The sequence below is a fragment of the Lepidochelys kempii genome, chromosome 7 (assembly GCF_965140265.1).
Source record: "Lepidochelys kempii isolate rLepKem1 chromosome 7, rLepKem1.hap2, whole genome shotgun sequence".
Lineage (NCBI taxonomy): Eukaryota > Metazoa > Chordata > Testudines > Cheloniidae > Lepidochelys > Lepidochelys kempii.
This window is the reverse complement of record NC_133262.1, coordinates 4,429,726-4,447,768: the sequence shown is the minus strand read 5'-3', so window position 1 is coordinate 4,447,768 and position 18,043 is coordinate 4,429,726. Positions and strand designations below refer to the sequence as shown.

At 43.5% G+C, this 18,043-nt stretch overlaps 1 protein-coding gene across 6 annotated transcripts in view; it reads right to left on the bottom strand.

Moving 5' to 3' along the window:
* PTPRG (protein tyrosine phosphatase receptor type G) overlaps positions 1-18,043 on the bottom strand; it is a 584,867-nt gene that overhangs the window by 177,516 nt on the left and 389,308 nt on the right. For all 6 annotated transcript variants that reach the window (XM_073350970.1, XM_073350965.1, XM_073350966.1 and 3 more), the window contains exon 5: positions 4,142-4,237. In XM_073350970.1, the coding sequence (XP_073207071.1) occupies positions 4,142-4,237 (96 nt within the window). The remainder of the gene's footprint in view (positions 1-4,141; positions 4,238-18,043) is intronic.

The following is an 18,043-nucleotide window of genomic DNA, read 5'->3' as shown; positions in this document are numbered from 1 at the left end:
ATTCATTTGTGGGAGGGTAAACTGGATTCTTTCCTGCCTTGTGCATCTCCAAAAAGCTGCCAGGGTGAAATTTGATCAAGGCTGATCAGGACTTAAGTCAGACTTAAATTGCACACAGGCCTCATGCTGGCAGAAAACCCATTGCTTTATTTGCAAACTGAGAACATCTGATATGGAGTCCTTGAGAAACAATCAACATGGAACTCCCCATGGTATTATTTTTAGAGAATCATTTTTCAGGAGTATAACCACACTCGAAAACAAAGTCAGATTAACACCTATGAATGCATGCTGCTTGCACCTGCAAGAATTTCTCATTCGACTTAACCTTGTAATTTTATTCATTCATGAGGTCAACTACCCTGACAACATTTAAAATAATAATAATAATAATCGTAAGGCTTGAGATAAAGTCTCTGAAAGCAATGAGAAAAATAGAGACTTCATCAGCACTCATTACAACCAAGTTGTAATTGCTTCAATTTAGTCAAGTTCAGATCCAATGTACTAAACTTGAAAAGTGCCCTTGAAACATAATGAATTCAATAAAGAAAATTCTTATATGGTCTAAGTTAAATTATTAAAAAGGAGGAAAAGAAGGGTTCTTAATTATTTAATGTTTCACCAATAATTATATTGCTCAGTATAATATTCACTTACTGCGGAATCTGAGTTTAGAAGGAACTTGTGAATTTGTGAATATCAGTCAAGCACAAAACACCTACCAGACCATAAATTTGGTGTGGTACACACACAAATCCAGTCTAACACTGCATTAAAACCTTAGGAATAATTCAAGCCTTCATTTAATGGCAAACCCTAGCAAATCCATTACATGATATAATATTTATGTAGCAAAATAGGCACTATTTAATTTTCTTTTTGTATTTAAAAAACAAGCTTTGTCCCATAATTAATCCAACACTTAGAAACACATTCCTAGATGGTGAAGAGAGAGAAGGCTTTGTTACTAGACAAAAAACCAAGCATCTAAAGAATTGAAAACTATGAGTCTAATATTGGAAGGGCCAGTAGTATCACAGAAAAAGCAGACAGGGACATCCCGGAATTTTCTGGGCGGAAGTTAGAAAACCATTCTTCAAGGTGACTACTTGCATATAGTTATTTAAAACATCAGGATAAGTAAGGTTATTTGCATAATGCCCCAAAGAATGATGTTAAGAGAAGTATTCAGCACCTAGTGGTAGAGAGGGAAACCTTTTCTTCTTATTTTTTGGCCTAAGTCAGGATTCACTATCCCCCACTCTGTGATATGCCCCAGCATGCAATATGCAGCTAGATTACAACCAGAATAGAAGCCCACTGGAGCAAAGAAGGAGCCTTCAGAGAGCCAGGGGCTTTTCATATTTAGATATGCATCATGGTTTGCAAAGGTTAACAACAATTTACTCTCCTTGGGGATATCAATTTTACACACATTTATTTTGTCTTAAGTCAAATTGCAAAGGTCATCTGAAGCTTTTTCTTTCTATTCAGAACCACTGAAATACAGAAGATCCATATGTAATAATTTCCCTATCCCCTAACCCTCCAGCCCTGCAAAGACTTACACATGTGCCTATGTATCCCACTGGTCACCATGTGTCATGCATCCCTGATCCATAGAGGACAAAAGTCTTGTCCAGCTGACGCTATGTACCAGGGCTCTTTAGCTCAAGACACATGCTTTCAGCTCTAGAGACTCCCCAGTTGTTCAACCCCTAGTGTTGGCCAAGATTGCAGCTGTCATGCTTAACATTGAAGTCAATGGGGCTACTCCAGGTGTGCCGAATTCCGCACAACTTTAAATCTTTGCAGGATTAGGGCCCAGATAGCTAGACATTTGCACAGGTGACTTGTCATCCTTTCATACAGCTACCCAAAGGTAGTCTTCAAACAGATCCAAAAAGTGAATCATTAATACTTAACTGTTTATAATTCAAACTTGGAGGCAGAAAAATTAGGAGAAAGAAAAAATTCTTTGCAACTACAAGGCAGGCCTGTCATCAGGTCACTATGCCTCAGATTTAGCTTAGTCCCATTCTTTGGCAATGATTAGAGATATGGGAGAACATTCATCACATTTCGTGGCTCCTGCGACACAGGAACCCAGCTGCATCATCATACAGATGTCACATCATTAAAGCCCTGCAGGGCTAGGAATCTGAAAAGTGTGGATTCCCTACTTTCCCCAAGGAGTCACAAGACTCAACTGGGCTCAAGATACCTTAAAATCAGGATGTTTTACAATACTGAAGCACTACCTTACATTATTTTTAGTGGGTTTTATGGCTCCCTCTGAGCCCTGTAAAGTGGAACTCACGGTAACTAAGGCACCTGGTTTTGCAAGTGGAGGAATACAAAAAATAATCACAGTGAACTTTTAAAGACATCTGAAAAAAGTTTTTCTTCCTGACCACTTCCTGTGCCTTTTCCACTTCTTGGGTAATGGGCAAAGGAGCCTCCGGGGCTCCACCAATTAGACACCAATCCACCCTGCTCCACCAATTAGACACAGCTCTCCCTAATCAGGGCTACTCTAGAGTGGCTTTAGTAGCCCGAGGACCCCCATTTTGATTTAAAATTTTGCTGCAGACTCCCAAGCCCAACCCCCACTCTACCCCTCCCCCCGCTCCAACCCTGCCACTCCTCTTCCCCACTTCTTTCTGCATGCACATTTCCACTGAAGTCAACCCAATGGAGTATGACAATTTATACCAGCTGGGGAGCTGCCCCCTTCTCTTTTCCATGGAATGTGGTCAAAATCAAAGGAAGGAGAAGATAAGCCATATTTACTTTGGGCAGCGAAGTCAGGTCTGCCCATCTAACAAAGAAGACAACACACGTATACCCATGTGTCCATATTCCTTTCAATTGAACAGAATCGTCTCTTCTTGCAATCACATATCATAGGTTTTAATTCAGCGTCACAAAAGTAATAAAAAGCTCAACCTGCTCTTCAGGACAAACCCTCTACTTTTCCAAAGGTGTGCAATGCCCCTGAAACTCATTAGAGAAACAGGGTGTACCATGAGCTTTGTTGTTCTTCTGAAAAAGAAACATTGAGTAACCCACACACCTTCAGGGTGTGGTGTTCTGTCCCCTCTAGTGGCACCGAGACCATGGGGGGAGGGAGGAAGCGAGAGAGAAAGAGAAATGAGTCTGCTCTACATTCTCATCTAAGAGCCAGTTTGCTTTTAGCTCATGCAGTCGAGGCTCATACACTAAGCTCCAGAGGTCCCAGGTTCGATTCCGCCTGCCAACGACCAGGGTCTGTCGGTGTTACAACTGCACCTGGCATTGGCCAGTGTTGGAAGACAGGATACTGGGCTGGACAGACCATTGGTCTGACCCAGTATGGCTGTTCTTATCTTTAGTTGTTTCACATTGTTCATTAGATACTACCCTGTTTGTGACAGCTGAGTGGTGTAAAGTTGCTTCAACACCCTCTCCTCAATTTATCCGCCAGTCAGAAAAGTAAAAGCTCTCTTCTGATGTAAAAACAAACAAGCCCAAGATGCTGAACACCATCTCAATTTGACGTGACCTGCCAGCCATCACACGCAGCAGTCTCTGTAAAGGACTGCAGGGCTCAAGTGTGCCGAACCAACGAATGAACTAAATGAACATTAATAATCTTGAAAATACATTTTAAAACAAGAAATGCATAAATTCACAGAGTTGGAAGTGTGGTCTCCCCAAGAACTTGTTACCGTGGCAATTCAGAATAAGAGACTACTACTGAAAAATTGACTGAAGTTATTGATTAATCTGCTGGCAAATTATGTCTGAGTTTAAAATTTTCTACAAACAGAAGCACTTCTATATAAGTCTGTTAACATTCTGAGAACCTGAGCAACATGCTTCAGCAGCGAATTAAGTTCCATGATAAATGTGCTCTCCAATCTGTGCACAAGTCAAGTAGCTATAAAATCAGAATAATTCATGCAAAAATTTTCATTATGTTTCTAAATATACTTATTTACATTTTAAATCACACATCAGACAATATGAAATATCTTTCATTTAGACAGGTGTGAATGAGAAAACAGATGCATCCATTAAATAAGAAACAATTCAATGAATAAAAAAGAGTTGGCGACCTCTTTAGTTTTAGCGCTTTAGCCACCGTTTAACTTACTTGAAAAAACACAGCCATGGCTCCTATTATCCGATTTTCTAAAATTGCTGCTCCAAAACTGTCAAAGTCATCAGGATTGTAGAAGTAAATCTGCATCTGTAAAAATTAACACAATCAAATAAATTGTCTATTCCTGTAACTTTTAACTGAGGCGACATGCTGCCCTTCTATCAGATGTTACAAATCCAAGATAAACAATATTACACAGCAGAATTTCTTTAACTAGCATTTTGATTAACAGCATGGCTGCTTTACTAGGACAGTAACCAGGGACCAGATTCAAGGCAATGAATTTTAATAACAAACCAATGGATAAACAGCGCAGCCAGCCTGTTTAGGTGGCACACCCGTTTTCTGCCAGCATGTTCACATTTCTTTATTCATTACAGGCTTTTCTACAGTTCTGTTACAGCTGCTAAACAAGTTTATCTTGAAAATCTTTAAGGTTTTTTTTAAAAACAGCATTTTAATGTAGAGCGTTACTTTTTTATTTCTAAAGCAATTCATGAGATAAAAAAAGAGTATCAGTATCAATGCATTTTTGTGAGCCTCTGATAATCAGGACTGTCAGTTAGTTCCATACTTTTCCCTGACTTCAGTTAAACATCAACCAATTTTGCCTCAAGAGCTCCAGCATATGGAAGAATTATGACTGAACAGCGCCTTCAGACCTACTCATGTACACTGACTATCGTCACCACATTGATTAGTGTGTTCCAGCGGAAAGAGCACTGGATGAGGAATCAAGAGACCTAGGCTCTATTCCCAACTCTGCCACTGGCCTGCTGGGTGACCTTGGGCAAGTCTCTTCACCATTTCCTTTGCCCATCTTTGCTATTTAGATTGTAAGCGCTTCAAAGCAGACACGGTTTCTTACTATGCATCTGTACAGTGCACAGTTCTGTCAGTTCCTAATCCCAAGGGCCTACGGTAACACGGGTAACGTACATGCTGGTTCTGACAACGTTTCTGCCCTTCCCTGCTCTCTGATGGTTCTGAGAGACGGCTTGTGCTCTTCTGAGATCACGCTGTGGAACAAATCCTATCATCGCTTTGGCATGCGTATCTGTGCATCATGCTGCCTCAACAGGCAGGTTTCCACTACAGCCATGTCAAAGGCACATTTAGCCTCCTCGAGTGAAAAATAAATCGTAATTATCTTCCTGGGATAGTTACCAGACATGTTCAGTGATTCCCAGGGTTCTGGCAGCATACACTGGTTCTAAAGGTGTGAAACTACAGCAACACCTGCAGACCTAATGAAGCATTATCATGGGGAGAAAAGAAGAGGCCAAGATGAGGCTCAGTCTCTAACAGTGGAAATGAAGAAAGAAAACTACTTTTCAAATGGTTCACAACAATTGTTAAAATCCACTGGAAAATACCCTAACCTGGGAGTGACGGAAGGTGATTTCCTCTCCCCGGGCCCGACCTCATATACCAGTGTATTTACAGAGCTCAGAGATTCTGGCAGTGTCTTACAAATGTAGTGCCTCCAGGCTTGGCCAGCTTTTGACTTGAACAAACAGACTGAGAAACATCCAGTCATTGATGTTGAAATTAAAAACAATTCATTTTAGGTTGAATTGCTTAGGGTTCATTTTAACTTTTACAGACAGAAGCTCACTAGACATCGTAAATTACATTTTACTTCCCCTTAAAACAAACAGACTACAATTGGGTATTCCTCACATAAAAAATTTTAATATACGGTCCTCATCTGAGTTTATGAAGGAAAGTATCGTTCAGTGAGTTCAGTTATAAGCCAAAATCATTATAGACCATCTTTGCTCATAATATTTTAAGGAAATTAACTTTTATAATAGACTTTTGGATAACAGTGCAAATGACTTTGGTGAAATGGTCGAGTTGAGATCCTCCATCTCAGCACTGCAACTGCAGAGTCTAATCAACAGTATATACCTGCCTGATTACCACGTGTTGAAACATTTTCATGGAGCTCCCCTGATGTCTTTCCACAGAGGGCGGTGCTCTTACCTGTATCAGTCAAATCAAGGGGAACTGTACTGTATGAAAAAGTATTTTCATTTGTCACACACTAACATGCCTACATGAGCATATGGCTGGAAGGAATTTAGGAGTAGAGTCTTCCAAGGAATGCCATAATTTATATGTGCATGCGTCACACAGAAGTAGTGTTAAGAGGAAGATAACACGGCCATGGTTAATTACTCAAATTTCCACAGTTAAACTGCATGTGAAACCTGGTATTCTGACACAGTTTGATCATGTGATCACAGACTACTTCCTCCCATAATACAATATACTTTTTTCAGCAACTTCAGATACATGTGTAGCATATTTTCATTTTTTTATACTTAATGTGTGTTCCATTATCAGAATGGTCTTGTATAATATTATTATGAAACATGTTTATTACAGTGGTATCTGAGGACCAGCCAAAGCTTCACTGTGCTAGGCCCTGTACAAACCCAGTAGTAGACTGTTCCTACTCCAAAGAGCTTACAATCAAAATAGACAAGACAGACACAGAGTGGGGGAAGGGGTAGAACACACCAGCAGAACAAACAGAGATAGCAGCTAATGGCAGGTTAATTCCATGATGAGTTTATTTTTTTTGGCCAGGGCGGGGGTCATTAGGAGGGGATCAGCTAAATGGAAAGCAAAGGGGAGGGAGAAAAGATATTGTAGGGAGCTGGGGTGAAGAAGCCAATGCAGGGGAGAAGGGGGACAAGTGTGGAGTGAAGCTGAGGTAGAGAGACTGGGCGATGGGAGGGTTGAAGCAAACAGCTAAACAGCACAGGGTAGAGAAGTCCAGCAAAAACTGCAGGACGTTTTCTGAACATCCGAAGGTCCATACTTTGGCTGCTCCTGCCAGCTGGAATCTGGCAGATCTTCACTAATAGACATTTTAACCTAACGTTTTCTATCAGCAGCACAGACTTCCTTAACTACAATTCAGAGAAAAGACAATTAGCTATAAAGCTAACTTCACTGCATACATAGGTGACATAAATATGCCAGTAAATTTTCACTATTGCTCATTGTTATATGCTTAATATGTACAATGTGCTGTGCCCTTTAGGTATAAATGATTTTCATGGACTCCGTCTGGCACACATGGACCATGACTACAAGATACTACAAAAGTGTACTGAATGTTGCAGAAAAATGGTATCTTATTATAATGGCATATATGAGCACTAGAATATGCATGAGGGAGCAGAGTTAAGGTTGCCTGTGTAACCTTAATTGTGACATTCCCTGACTTTTGAGTGCTACAGTAGGTAGCCCAAATGCAGGTTTTTGTATGCTACGGCGGCTATTACTTTATTCTGGGGGGGGGGGGGGGATGTGGGGAGTAAAAAACATAAAAAGCAGCAGCTTATTCTCCCAGACTCTGAACCTCTTCACACTTGGAAGAATCTGACAATCTTTATAAGTATAAATTCCACAATCTGACACTATTTGGTTAGACATCACTAGAGTGCCGTGTTCCATGTAGCCTTCTTGACAGCTTTACAGCCAAAAGCCTTCCCCAGTGACAGGTCCTTCAGGCAAGAAGAGCCGTGCTGCTTCTCGCCCAAAATACTAGGTTTACACCAACCTTTTATGACTCCTTAACTGCTTACAAAGTCAGCAGGGGCCTAAATGGACCTTTAAAACATTTCACTATGTGGCTCACACATGCAGCATAAGTTTCCGTAGCTGCATGTTTTACATGCCTTGCAAACATTTCTCATGCAAACTGCACCATACACGAGCAGCATGAAATTTTCAGTGGCTAACTTAGTCAAATCAAAGCAAAGCTTCACTGGAACACACAGAGGCAAGTCTCCCCTCAGAGGGTTACTTCCTTGCCAGTCTTCTCCCCAGAACTGCTTTGGTTGCAAAAATTTTCTTATAATGGGAAAAGTTTATATTTTTCACTCCCTCTGTACTTGGAAATGGCTGGATTGTTTTTTCTCAGACTTTCTCAGAAAGATTCATTTTGCAGGAGAAATCAAGCCTGAGTTACAAGTGAATGAAAACAGGCTTAGAGTGAAACCCCTCATGTAACATTAACCCTAGATATTTTTGTCCATACCACAATGAAATGTGGTATGTTCTGTAGGCTGCTAGCCTGTTTCCCAGCCCAGAAAATAATTAGTACCATACCCAGGATCTGCTCAGGTGCTTCTTCAGTGCACCATTTATCAGTGGCATCAACAGTCTTCCCCACAGTGCAACATAAATCCAACAATCTAACCCAGAGCTTCCTTGCCAGATCCTCCCTGTTCCTAGCAACTCTTCCCCAGTCCCTTTACCCCACGGCCTACCACAAAAGCCAACCTACTTCCTGCAGCTTCCCTCTCAGATGGCACTTTCTGCCTTTATACGAGTCAGGTGCACATCAGCCAATCACCCAACCAATTCCAAACTACCAAGGCCAACCTGTTCTTAACAGGGTTCTCCCTCAGAAGAGGACTGCTGCTGGCCCCAGGCTCTTCACGGGACAGGCCCTCCTGGTACATGTTTACACACAGTTCTTAATGCACTTTTAATGTCTGTTTATCAATTTCTGCTGATTCTAAACCTCTCTCAAAGTACAACTCACCCAATTACACCTTTAAAATAAGGTCTGGTGTACCCTGGAGACTTCTGCCCTTGGTCTTTCAATATGGCATAAGGAGTGGTTTTTAATTTCTGTTTGGATTGTATCTTTTAGATCTGCTTTCAAGACAGAAGAGCTACAGATAGGCATCCCCATTGCCACAGATGAGGGCTGCAGAGGAGAAGAGTTTACATATAGTACGGACACTCTCAGTTAACTTCTTGCAGCACAGACGAAAGTAAAACAAAGATGAGTATTAAATGGAGCCCAAAGGGTCCAAGAAAATTTAAAGTGATTGTGGAACCCAAGCAATGAGACTTGGCCAGGTGCCAAGTATTTTAAAAAAATAATTAAGAGTTTTAAACAAGGCTGCCAAAGCTATTGCCCCAGTGCAACCTCCCTGGACAAATTAGTCTTAGATTAAAAATCAACAACAGCTCATTGTGCTGTCACAAAAGTAGAATAAAAAAATATGCGAAGGTATTAGGAATGCCAGCATGTGGACGGCATCATTGCAATTAGCTTTCTGCTCGTTCCCTTCCCTGGACACACAGGGCTAACATGCAATTTAAAGCGGGGGAAGAATAAAAAGCTTTTGTAGGCCAGCCAATTTTCTGGTGACTCAGCCAGTTAGGTGCAAAGGCAACAGTTATGTGGGTTTATTACTGTGACAAAGTTCCTCCTCTACCTTGGTGGGTCTTGCGCTTATTGGCGGATTTGCTCGCCTTGGAGCTTCACAGCAGCCCTCACCTTGGCCGTTTTTCTGAACCCACAGTCCAGGTCGACTCCTCCTGCGTCTGACCAGGAGTTGGGAGGTTTGGGGGGAACCCGGACCCGCCCTCTACTCTGGGTTCCAGCCCAGGGCCCTGTGGACTGCAGCTGTCTAGAGTGCCTCCTGGAACAGCTGTGCGACAGCTACAACTCCCTGGACTACTTCCCCATGGCCTCCTCCCAACACCTTCTTTATCCTCACCATAGGACCTTCCTCCTGGTGTCTGATAATGCTTGTACTCCTCAGTCCTCCAACAGTATGCGTCCTCAGCTCCTAGTGCCTCTTGCTCCCAGCTCCCCACACGCGCACCACAAACTGAAGTGAGCTCCTTTTTAAAACCCAGGTGCCCTGATTAGCCTGCCTTAATTGATTATAGCAGCTTCTTGATTGACTGCAGGTGTTCTAATCAGCCTGTCTTAATTGTCTCCAGAAGGTTCCTGACTGTTCTGGAACCCTCCATTACCTTACCCAGGGAAAAGGGACCTACTTAGCCTGGGGCTAATATATCTGCCTTCTATTACTCTCCTGTAGCCATCTGGCCCGACCCTGTCACATTACATACTGCGTTGGAGACCCAGAATATTTTTAGAAGAATGGAACTCAAAGGGATAGCAGGTAGACAGCAACTTTGCATGGTGCATTGAAATAAAAAGTCTGAAATATTTGCTTTATACAATGAAGTTAATCACTGAATACATGCATCCTTAAGTATTACCTTTTACTGCTCATACTGTAAGAAGGAATTATTCTCAACCACTTTTACAGCTAGATTTAAAATGGCTGGCACAAAAATAAATTGTATGCTAAGACTATGAATCATACATGATTTTGTTGTTGTTATTGAAAGCCTGTATGCAGCTAATTTATTCTGTTTTAAATATGTGCACAGATTTGTAGGGAACTGGCTGATGTCATCTATTTGATTAGACATATAAATTATCTAGGACCATGTTCGAATCTTGATTGCAACAGTGTAAATCCTAGATTTACTTCTCTTCTTAATATATGTAAAACTTCTGATTTGTAGCATATGCTATACCTGCTTGGTTGAGGGGAGAAGGACCATGTGGGGTTTTTTCCCCAATACCTTTATAAGGGCTTGATGTATTAAAACAGAATTTTGAAAGAAAAGAAAAGAAAAGAAAAGAAAAGAACTGGGAGACACCTTTCTTCTTCATAACCCCTTACTCAACAATAAGGTTTTAGGCAAGGGCAGGCCTCTATTACTGCCACGGTCACTCAGCATTTTACAGTGCTCAGACACACTACAGAACAAAGAAAAAGGCTCCGTCTGAAGCATTTGCAATCTGATAAACGATGCAAAGTTGCAAGCTGTAGGGAGTCAGAGGGGTAACCAAGAACAATGAGATCACATGGTAGCTCATTTTTGGCATGTGCACATCTTGGAATTAGGATAAAATATTGCTGGGGTTTTGTGTTCATTTTTGATAATAGCCATTCGTTGTCTATGGCACTAAACTGTGGGGCACACCCAACATACAGGTGGGAGGGGGGGGGTGCAGTGAGGCCCGGGCCAGCCCCCGTGGGAGCAGAGAGGGAGAGCCACCCTGCCCCACTCTGCCCTCAGTTCCGCTCCAGCTCTGGCCCCTCCTCCAGCCAAGGCCCCAGCTTCCCCAAGGCCCCAGCTTCCTCTGACTGTGGTCCAGCTCCCCGCTTCCGGCCCCAGCCCTACTTCCAGCTGTGGCCCGGGCCATCTCCCACAAGTATGGTTGCCAATTTTGGTTGCATGTATTCCTGGAGGTTTCATCACATGATATGATCTTTAATGAAAGGTTAATTTTTAATTCCTGGAGACTCCAGGGCAATCCTGGAGGGTTGGCAACTTTACCCACAAGGGTCTGTGAGGAAGTGCCGCCCAGCTCCTCTCCTGCTCCGGCCCCAGCCTATCCCCCAGCCAAGGCCCCGACCACAGCCCAGCTCCCGGCCCCCGGAGGAACACGGACAGATTATGTTAAGCATAAGGAGGGGCGTGACATAAAAAGTTTGGGGACCACTGGCCTATGAGTACTGTAGAAGAGATGTGATTTGACCTATGTTATGGAAGAAGTCACACGAGATGACTGTTATGTGCCCTTCTCACCCCAATCCTACAAGATGCTCAGAATTCTGATGCCAATCCAGCAAGCACTTCAATGCATGAGCAGGCCCATTGAAGTCCCGGTAGTCAATTAATGAGTCAAAGAGAAATTAATGAGATGATTCATGTGTTAAATGCTTTGCTGGCTCAGGGCCCACACACTCTGCACCTTGAGGGTTAAGTCAGGAATGAAGAAAGAGTAGTAGTCTGGCATGCCAGAATTTTGATTTGTATTTTGAGCAATAAATATTTCCCACACCCGGCTCCCTGTCCCAAATGAGGAAGTGGTACTCTCATTTCCATAGGGTGAGTGGCTATACGGTGTGGACAAATTTGATGCTAAGGGACTGTGCATTAGGTTCATATTATAGAGATACAAATGAATGTAATAGCTGCAGTGTTTATGTTGTCCATAACATAAAACTTTTTTGAAATTGCTTTGTACTCCGAGTAACAGCCATATGATTCACCATGAAATGAAGTCTGGAAAATCGTTTTGGATAAATGGAACAATAAATTCAATAGAATTTCTATGACAACATAGATTGCAACACTCTGCCACAAGTAAAATGTTATAAATCATTCAAAACCAACAAGAAATCAGCAATAAATCTTCTATTTCAAAACACACTACAACCCAGCATTATAGTGTTGTGGTTATTACCCCACCCGCACTTCATATTTTTGCTCTTTCCCCCCTTTACACGTGTTTTATCTTAAACTTCTTATATTTCTTCCAAATGCAGGAAATGCTTATAACATGTACATGTAAACAAAGTTAAAAATATTTTAAATAGGGGCCATACAGGGTTAGGGTTTATGATTTTTTCTGCTTCTTTTCTAGTTAATTTCCTTGAACTATGACTGGATTTGTCATATTATCTTGTTAGCTGTATATTTACCAGGTTCTCTTTAGAGACACGTGAATGGTAAGTTTACAGTTTGGCAGAGTGAGTGTGCAAAAAAATGTCATTTACATGCCACTAGCAGGTAACTGTACAGCACCGATCACAATGGGGTCCCTGTACATAAACAAGGCTCTTAGGTACTACGGTAATACAAATAATAAATAACAACCAAGAGGAGGATGTAAAATTACAATCAGTGACACCAACTCCTCTAATTCAATCACAAGTCTCATTATATTTGGTGTTTTTTTCTTAAAGCCCTCGGTCCTGGAGTCATGTGATTCCAAAAGAACACCAGTTTTGTTTAAAAAGATACATTTCCAGCCCTTATGGTTGAAGAGAAAAGCCAGGTAACACGAAGTGAGTGTATTCTTATGGCACAGAAAGCAAAAGGCAAATACAAAGAACCAAACATTATTTATTTTTTGAAAAGCTCATTATTTTTAAGCCAATCTCATGATTTTGGGGCCTGACTCATGATTTTTGAAGGATCAAAGTTGGGAATACTGACACAAGGTTGAAAGGAAGGATCGTCCAGCGGTCAGGGCACTAGTTTAGGATTCAGGAGACTTGGGGTCAAGTCCCTGCTCTGCTACAGACATCTGTGTAACCTTGGGTAAGTCATGTAGCCTCTCTCTGTCTCAGTTACCCACCTGTACAGTGGCAGTCACAGCACTTCCCTGCCTCACAATGGTGTTTGAGGATAAATGCATTAAAGATTGTAAGGCGCTCAGATACCATGGTGATGGGCCGTGTACAAGTACCTTGGACGCACAGAATAGAGGTACTTGATTATATCACTGGAATGCCACGGAATTAAGTTACAAACACACACCCATTCCTAACCAACGTATAGCTCTTTTGTCATAGAATTTGCCCAGACGCTTGCATGTGAATGATACCCATTTGTACCTAGGGCCTGATCCAAAGCAGGTTGCAATCAACAGCCATCTTTCTATGGGCTTTGGATCAAGCTCATTGTTTGGACTTTGCAAGAGAGGTGTTGTTTTAAATGGACTGTTGTTTGGAGTACTGCCCCTTATCCACTTTACAGAACTAGAATCTGAATGCAGAGGATTCCAGACCACTATGAAAAGCTAGTGTGCATATAAACACACAGCGGCAACTCTCTGACTTTTGTCTAATGGACAAAACAACCCAAGAGCAGCAGCATTACTTTATAAAACTGGATGCCGGGAAAACAGAAAAATTGGAGCCTGTGCTTAGCTGGTGTCTAGTGTGCAAACTGAAACAAGTAATTTACAGGACGCTTCAGGAAGTGGCTGAGAACCAAAAATGGATGGACTAATTTTATAAATGTAATTGCTGTTATATGTGGCTGTTACACATATCTTCCCCATAACTTTCCCAGAGCTTGACCTTGGAATTTGGGATCACATTAAGTCCTTCTTATAAGGAAAGAATACCCTGAAGGAAAGCCAACCCTCAACTAAAGTATTTTACCGAAGGGATGCAAGTGTTTTGTGGATTCCAGATGGCAACTCCAAGTTCTGAAATGCCAAATCTTCCTGTACTTTGGTTCCTCTTTGATGAATGCATTTGCATTCCTAAATATCAAGAAAGGGTCTAAAACTTTACTGGAACAAAGATGGTGGAAGACTGCTAGGATCTGCCTGTGATGCTGTTATGAAAAGGAAGATGACCATTTATATCACTATTGCTACCACTGTTGCACAATTGCACTACATGTAATAAAATGTATATTATCTAAGGTGTCAACGGAAAAGTTACAATCTGTGAAGTATGATTATCCTGGTTAAATCCTGTATCTGAAGTTTATGAATATTGGCTGGGTATCTATCTCAAACATGTGTTGTGTACCTAGGTGGCACCCCCAGAGAGATTTACATCAGGGCTAGCCAGCTATGTGTTGATGGCCCATTAAGGACACGCCACACTCACAATGGGCCATTGAAGAAACTCAGCCCGTCCAGTAGGCCTCTCCACTGGATGCCTCAGAAAGCGAGGCATAAGTGCCGACTCCTTGTGTGTTCCGGGGCTGGAGCATCCACGGGGAAAAATTGGTGGGTGCTCTGTACCCACCGGCAGCTCCCCGCCCCAGCTCACCTCCGCCTCCGCTCTGCTCCGCCTCCTCCCCTGAGTGTGCTGCTGCGTCCTGCTTCGCCCCCCTCCCTCCCTCCCAGCGCTTGCCCGCCATGAAACAGCTGTTCTGCATGGCAAGCGCTGGGAGGGAGGAGGAGGAGGAGGAGCAGTATGCTCAGGGAAGAGGTGGGGCCGGGTGCGGGTTTTGGGAGGGGTCCAATAGGGGCAAGGAGGGGGCAGAGTCGGGGCGGGCACCCACCGGCGCCAACAAAAGTTGGTGCCTGTACAGCGAGGAGCCAATGGCCACGCCCTGTGATTCAGCAAAATATGCAGGGCCATGTGGTATGCTCTTGGGACCCTGAACTCCACCTTGGGCCATACACAGGGGCTGTGGGCATTGTTTGGGACAGTTACTTTCCATGCACATGGCAGAGGATACAGACACCTGAGACATCTCCATTTCGCCTCTTTCCTGCTCCAAGTCTCGGGACTGTGGATTTACAACTAAAAGGAGCATCTTGAACCATGGACTGAGGACCTTCCCATCTTTTGGAAGTTATCAGAGAGACTTTTGCAAGCCAGCCGTCTAGAACATCACTGCTACAAACCTGATATAAGGACTTTGCAATCATATGTATGTATATGATCTATTAGATCTATTATGATCTATAACTCTCCGCTTTTCTTTTCTTAATAAAATCTTTAGTTAGTTTACTAAGGATTGGCTGACAGCATGCTATTTGGGTAAGAACTGAGATACATATTGACCTGCGGGTAAATGTCTGTTCCTTTGGGATCAGCAGAACCTCAAATATGGTGAATTGGGTTTTCAGTAACCTCTCACTACATTAGACCAGTTTGTCTGGATGGGAACCTAGGGCTGGAATGCATCAAGAGAACTATGTTTGGCTTCTGGTTAACCAGTGTACTACTGAAGAAACTCTTTTGTTACTGACTTGGGGAATCTAATTATAGAATAAACCACCAGTTTTGGGGGATTGTCTGCCCTGATTCTTGCAGTCTGCCCTGAGTGTAGCATTCTCAGTTTGGTCCATCCCATGCACCTGGTCACACTGCCAACCTATTCTCAGCAGGAGACAGACACTGAAGTGCTCGTTATAAAACTACTGTACCTTTAAAAAAAACATATTGAAAAAGATCACACTTTTCTCAGCATGTCTGATTAATACAATTTCAAATACCATTTACTCTAGCTTTTTAAGATGCACCAGCTCTGGGATTCCTCTGAGAGATCATGGCTTACTGCAGTTTCTTCTTCTTGTGGTATGGAATTCAGAGCATCTTGCATGGTTTACTGGGTTATTTTGAGGAGGGTTAGGAAGGGAGCTCTTTCATTCCATTTAATGCTATTCAGAAGGGTTTAGAACAAATTCTGAGATATTTGTAGTTTTGTGGCATCTTTGGGCTCTGATCCATGCAGCAGATGAAGTAGGTTTTCACTAGCTTTCCACTGGGCAGGAAGGCCATTCGTATCGCAGAGGGGATGTGAACTCACCCAGGCAATATACTAGCAGAATTATTTTTGTTTGCTGAGCTGTGAACTGTACGGCAATGAGTGACTCACTCCAAGTGCTCTGTGACATATTTAAAGTGCGCTCTCCCATATTTTACTGAATAACCATTTCTATCCAAGATAGCGCAGTAATCCAAAAGGCAGAGTTTCTCTAATAAAGCATGCAACGGTGCTAAACGCAATTTAATTCTCTGTGTGAACTTTTGGTGTTTTCTTGGATTCATGGTGAGAGAGAGGAAGGACAGACTTGAAGCAGAGGTGGTGCTATCCTATTGCGGGCGCTAAGCAGGCCCTAAGTCAAGGCACCCCAAATCACTAGTCTCTTTGGAATATCTTCGATGTAACCTCTCTGTGCCTCAGTTCTTGATTTTCTTCTTGTACATCGTATCCCATTCTGTTACCCTTTGGCTGTTTAGAATGTAAACTCGTCATGCAGTTGGTTTCTAAGTTGTAACTTAAGAAGTTTGTAAAGTTTTACACAGTTCTCTGATGAATTCAGAGGAAGCTAAAAGGCAATAACAGTGTAGCTTCCTAGGCGGATTGCTCTGGTGACTCACCCCCTGTGTTCAATAGCAGTCTCACTTTAAATTAAAATGAATTTTGTAGTTGATAGGTTCCAGTGGCTAAGAGCCAAACCGTGCAGTGTCAGGTAGCAATAGTGCAGTTCATATCTGACTCCCATCCAAGCTACAATGGCTGATTCATGGGGCCAAATTCTACTCCCAGTTACACTGCTGTAAAGTCAGAATAACTCCATTGACCACAGTTGAATTAATCCAGATTTGTATCACCTTAACTGGAGAGAAGAATTTGGTGCCTAGTTTTCTCACAAAATTCACAGCTCCTGTCTCATCACCTGACTTGGTGACCAAACACTTTCAAAAATGTAGAAAACAAAGGTTTTCTCTGCGACATTCTAGTGGCACCAGACACAGGGCCAGATTAACGCAGGGGCGTTAGGGGCTGCAGCCGAGGGCCTCAGGCTAAGGGGGACCCCCACAGGCTGGATGTGGCCCGCTGCTTCTTTTCATCTGGCCCGTGGCAAGTCTCTGTGCCACGGGCCGGACACTGGTCCCCAAGCCTTGCTGGCCCACCCCCTGCATGGGCTGGAGCCATGAGCACCAGCTCGCCAGCATGCCCTTGGGGCCCCTAGGTGAAGGGCGTTCAGAGAATCTCTGCACATCCCCAGCGCCGGCTCTGCAGCTCCCATTGACAGGGAAACTGGCGGCATGCACCGCACACAGTGACCTGGCCCCTCCACCTAGGGGCTGGACATGCTGGCCACCTCGGGGAGCAGAGCAGCATGGAGCCAGGACAGGCAGGGATCCTGCCTTAGCCCTGCTGTGCCCCCGACCAGGAGCCACCCGAGATAAGCACCTCCCAGTCAGAGCCTAGAGCCTGCACCCCAACCCCCTACCCCAGCCCAGCGCTCCCTCCTGCACCCAAACTCCCTCCCAGACCCTGCACCCCACCTGCACCCCAACCCCGTGTCCCAGCCCAGAGCCCTCTCCTGCACCCAAACGCCCTCCCAGACCCCACATCCCACCTGCACCCCAACCCCCTATCCGAGCCCCCTCCTGCACCTAAACTTCCTCCCAGACCCCAGACCCCAGACCTCCTGCTGCACCCCAACCCCCTGTCCCATCCCTGGCCCCACCCCCTCAGATGGAGCTGCACCCCAATCCCCTGCCCAGCCCTGAGCCCACTCCTGCACTCCAAACCCCCCAGGGACCCCACAAAATCTAATAGGAGTAATGGTCTCAAGTTGCAGTGGGGGAGGGTTAGGTTGGATATTAGGAAAAACTTTTTCACTCGGAGGGTGGTGAAACACTGGAATGCGTTACCTAGGGACGTGGTGGAATCTCCATCCTTAGAGGTTTTTAAGGCCTGACTTGACAAAGCCCTGGCTGGGATGATTTAGCTGGGAATTGGTCCTGCTTTGAGCAGGGG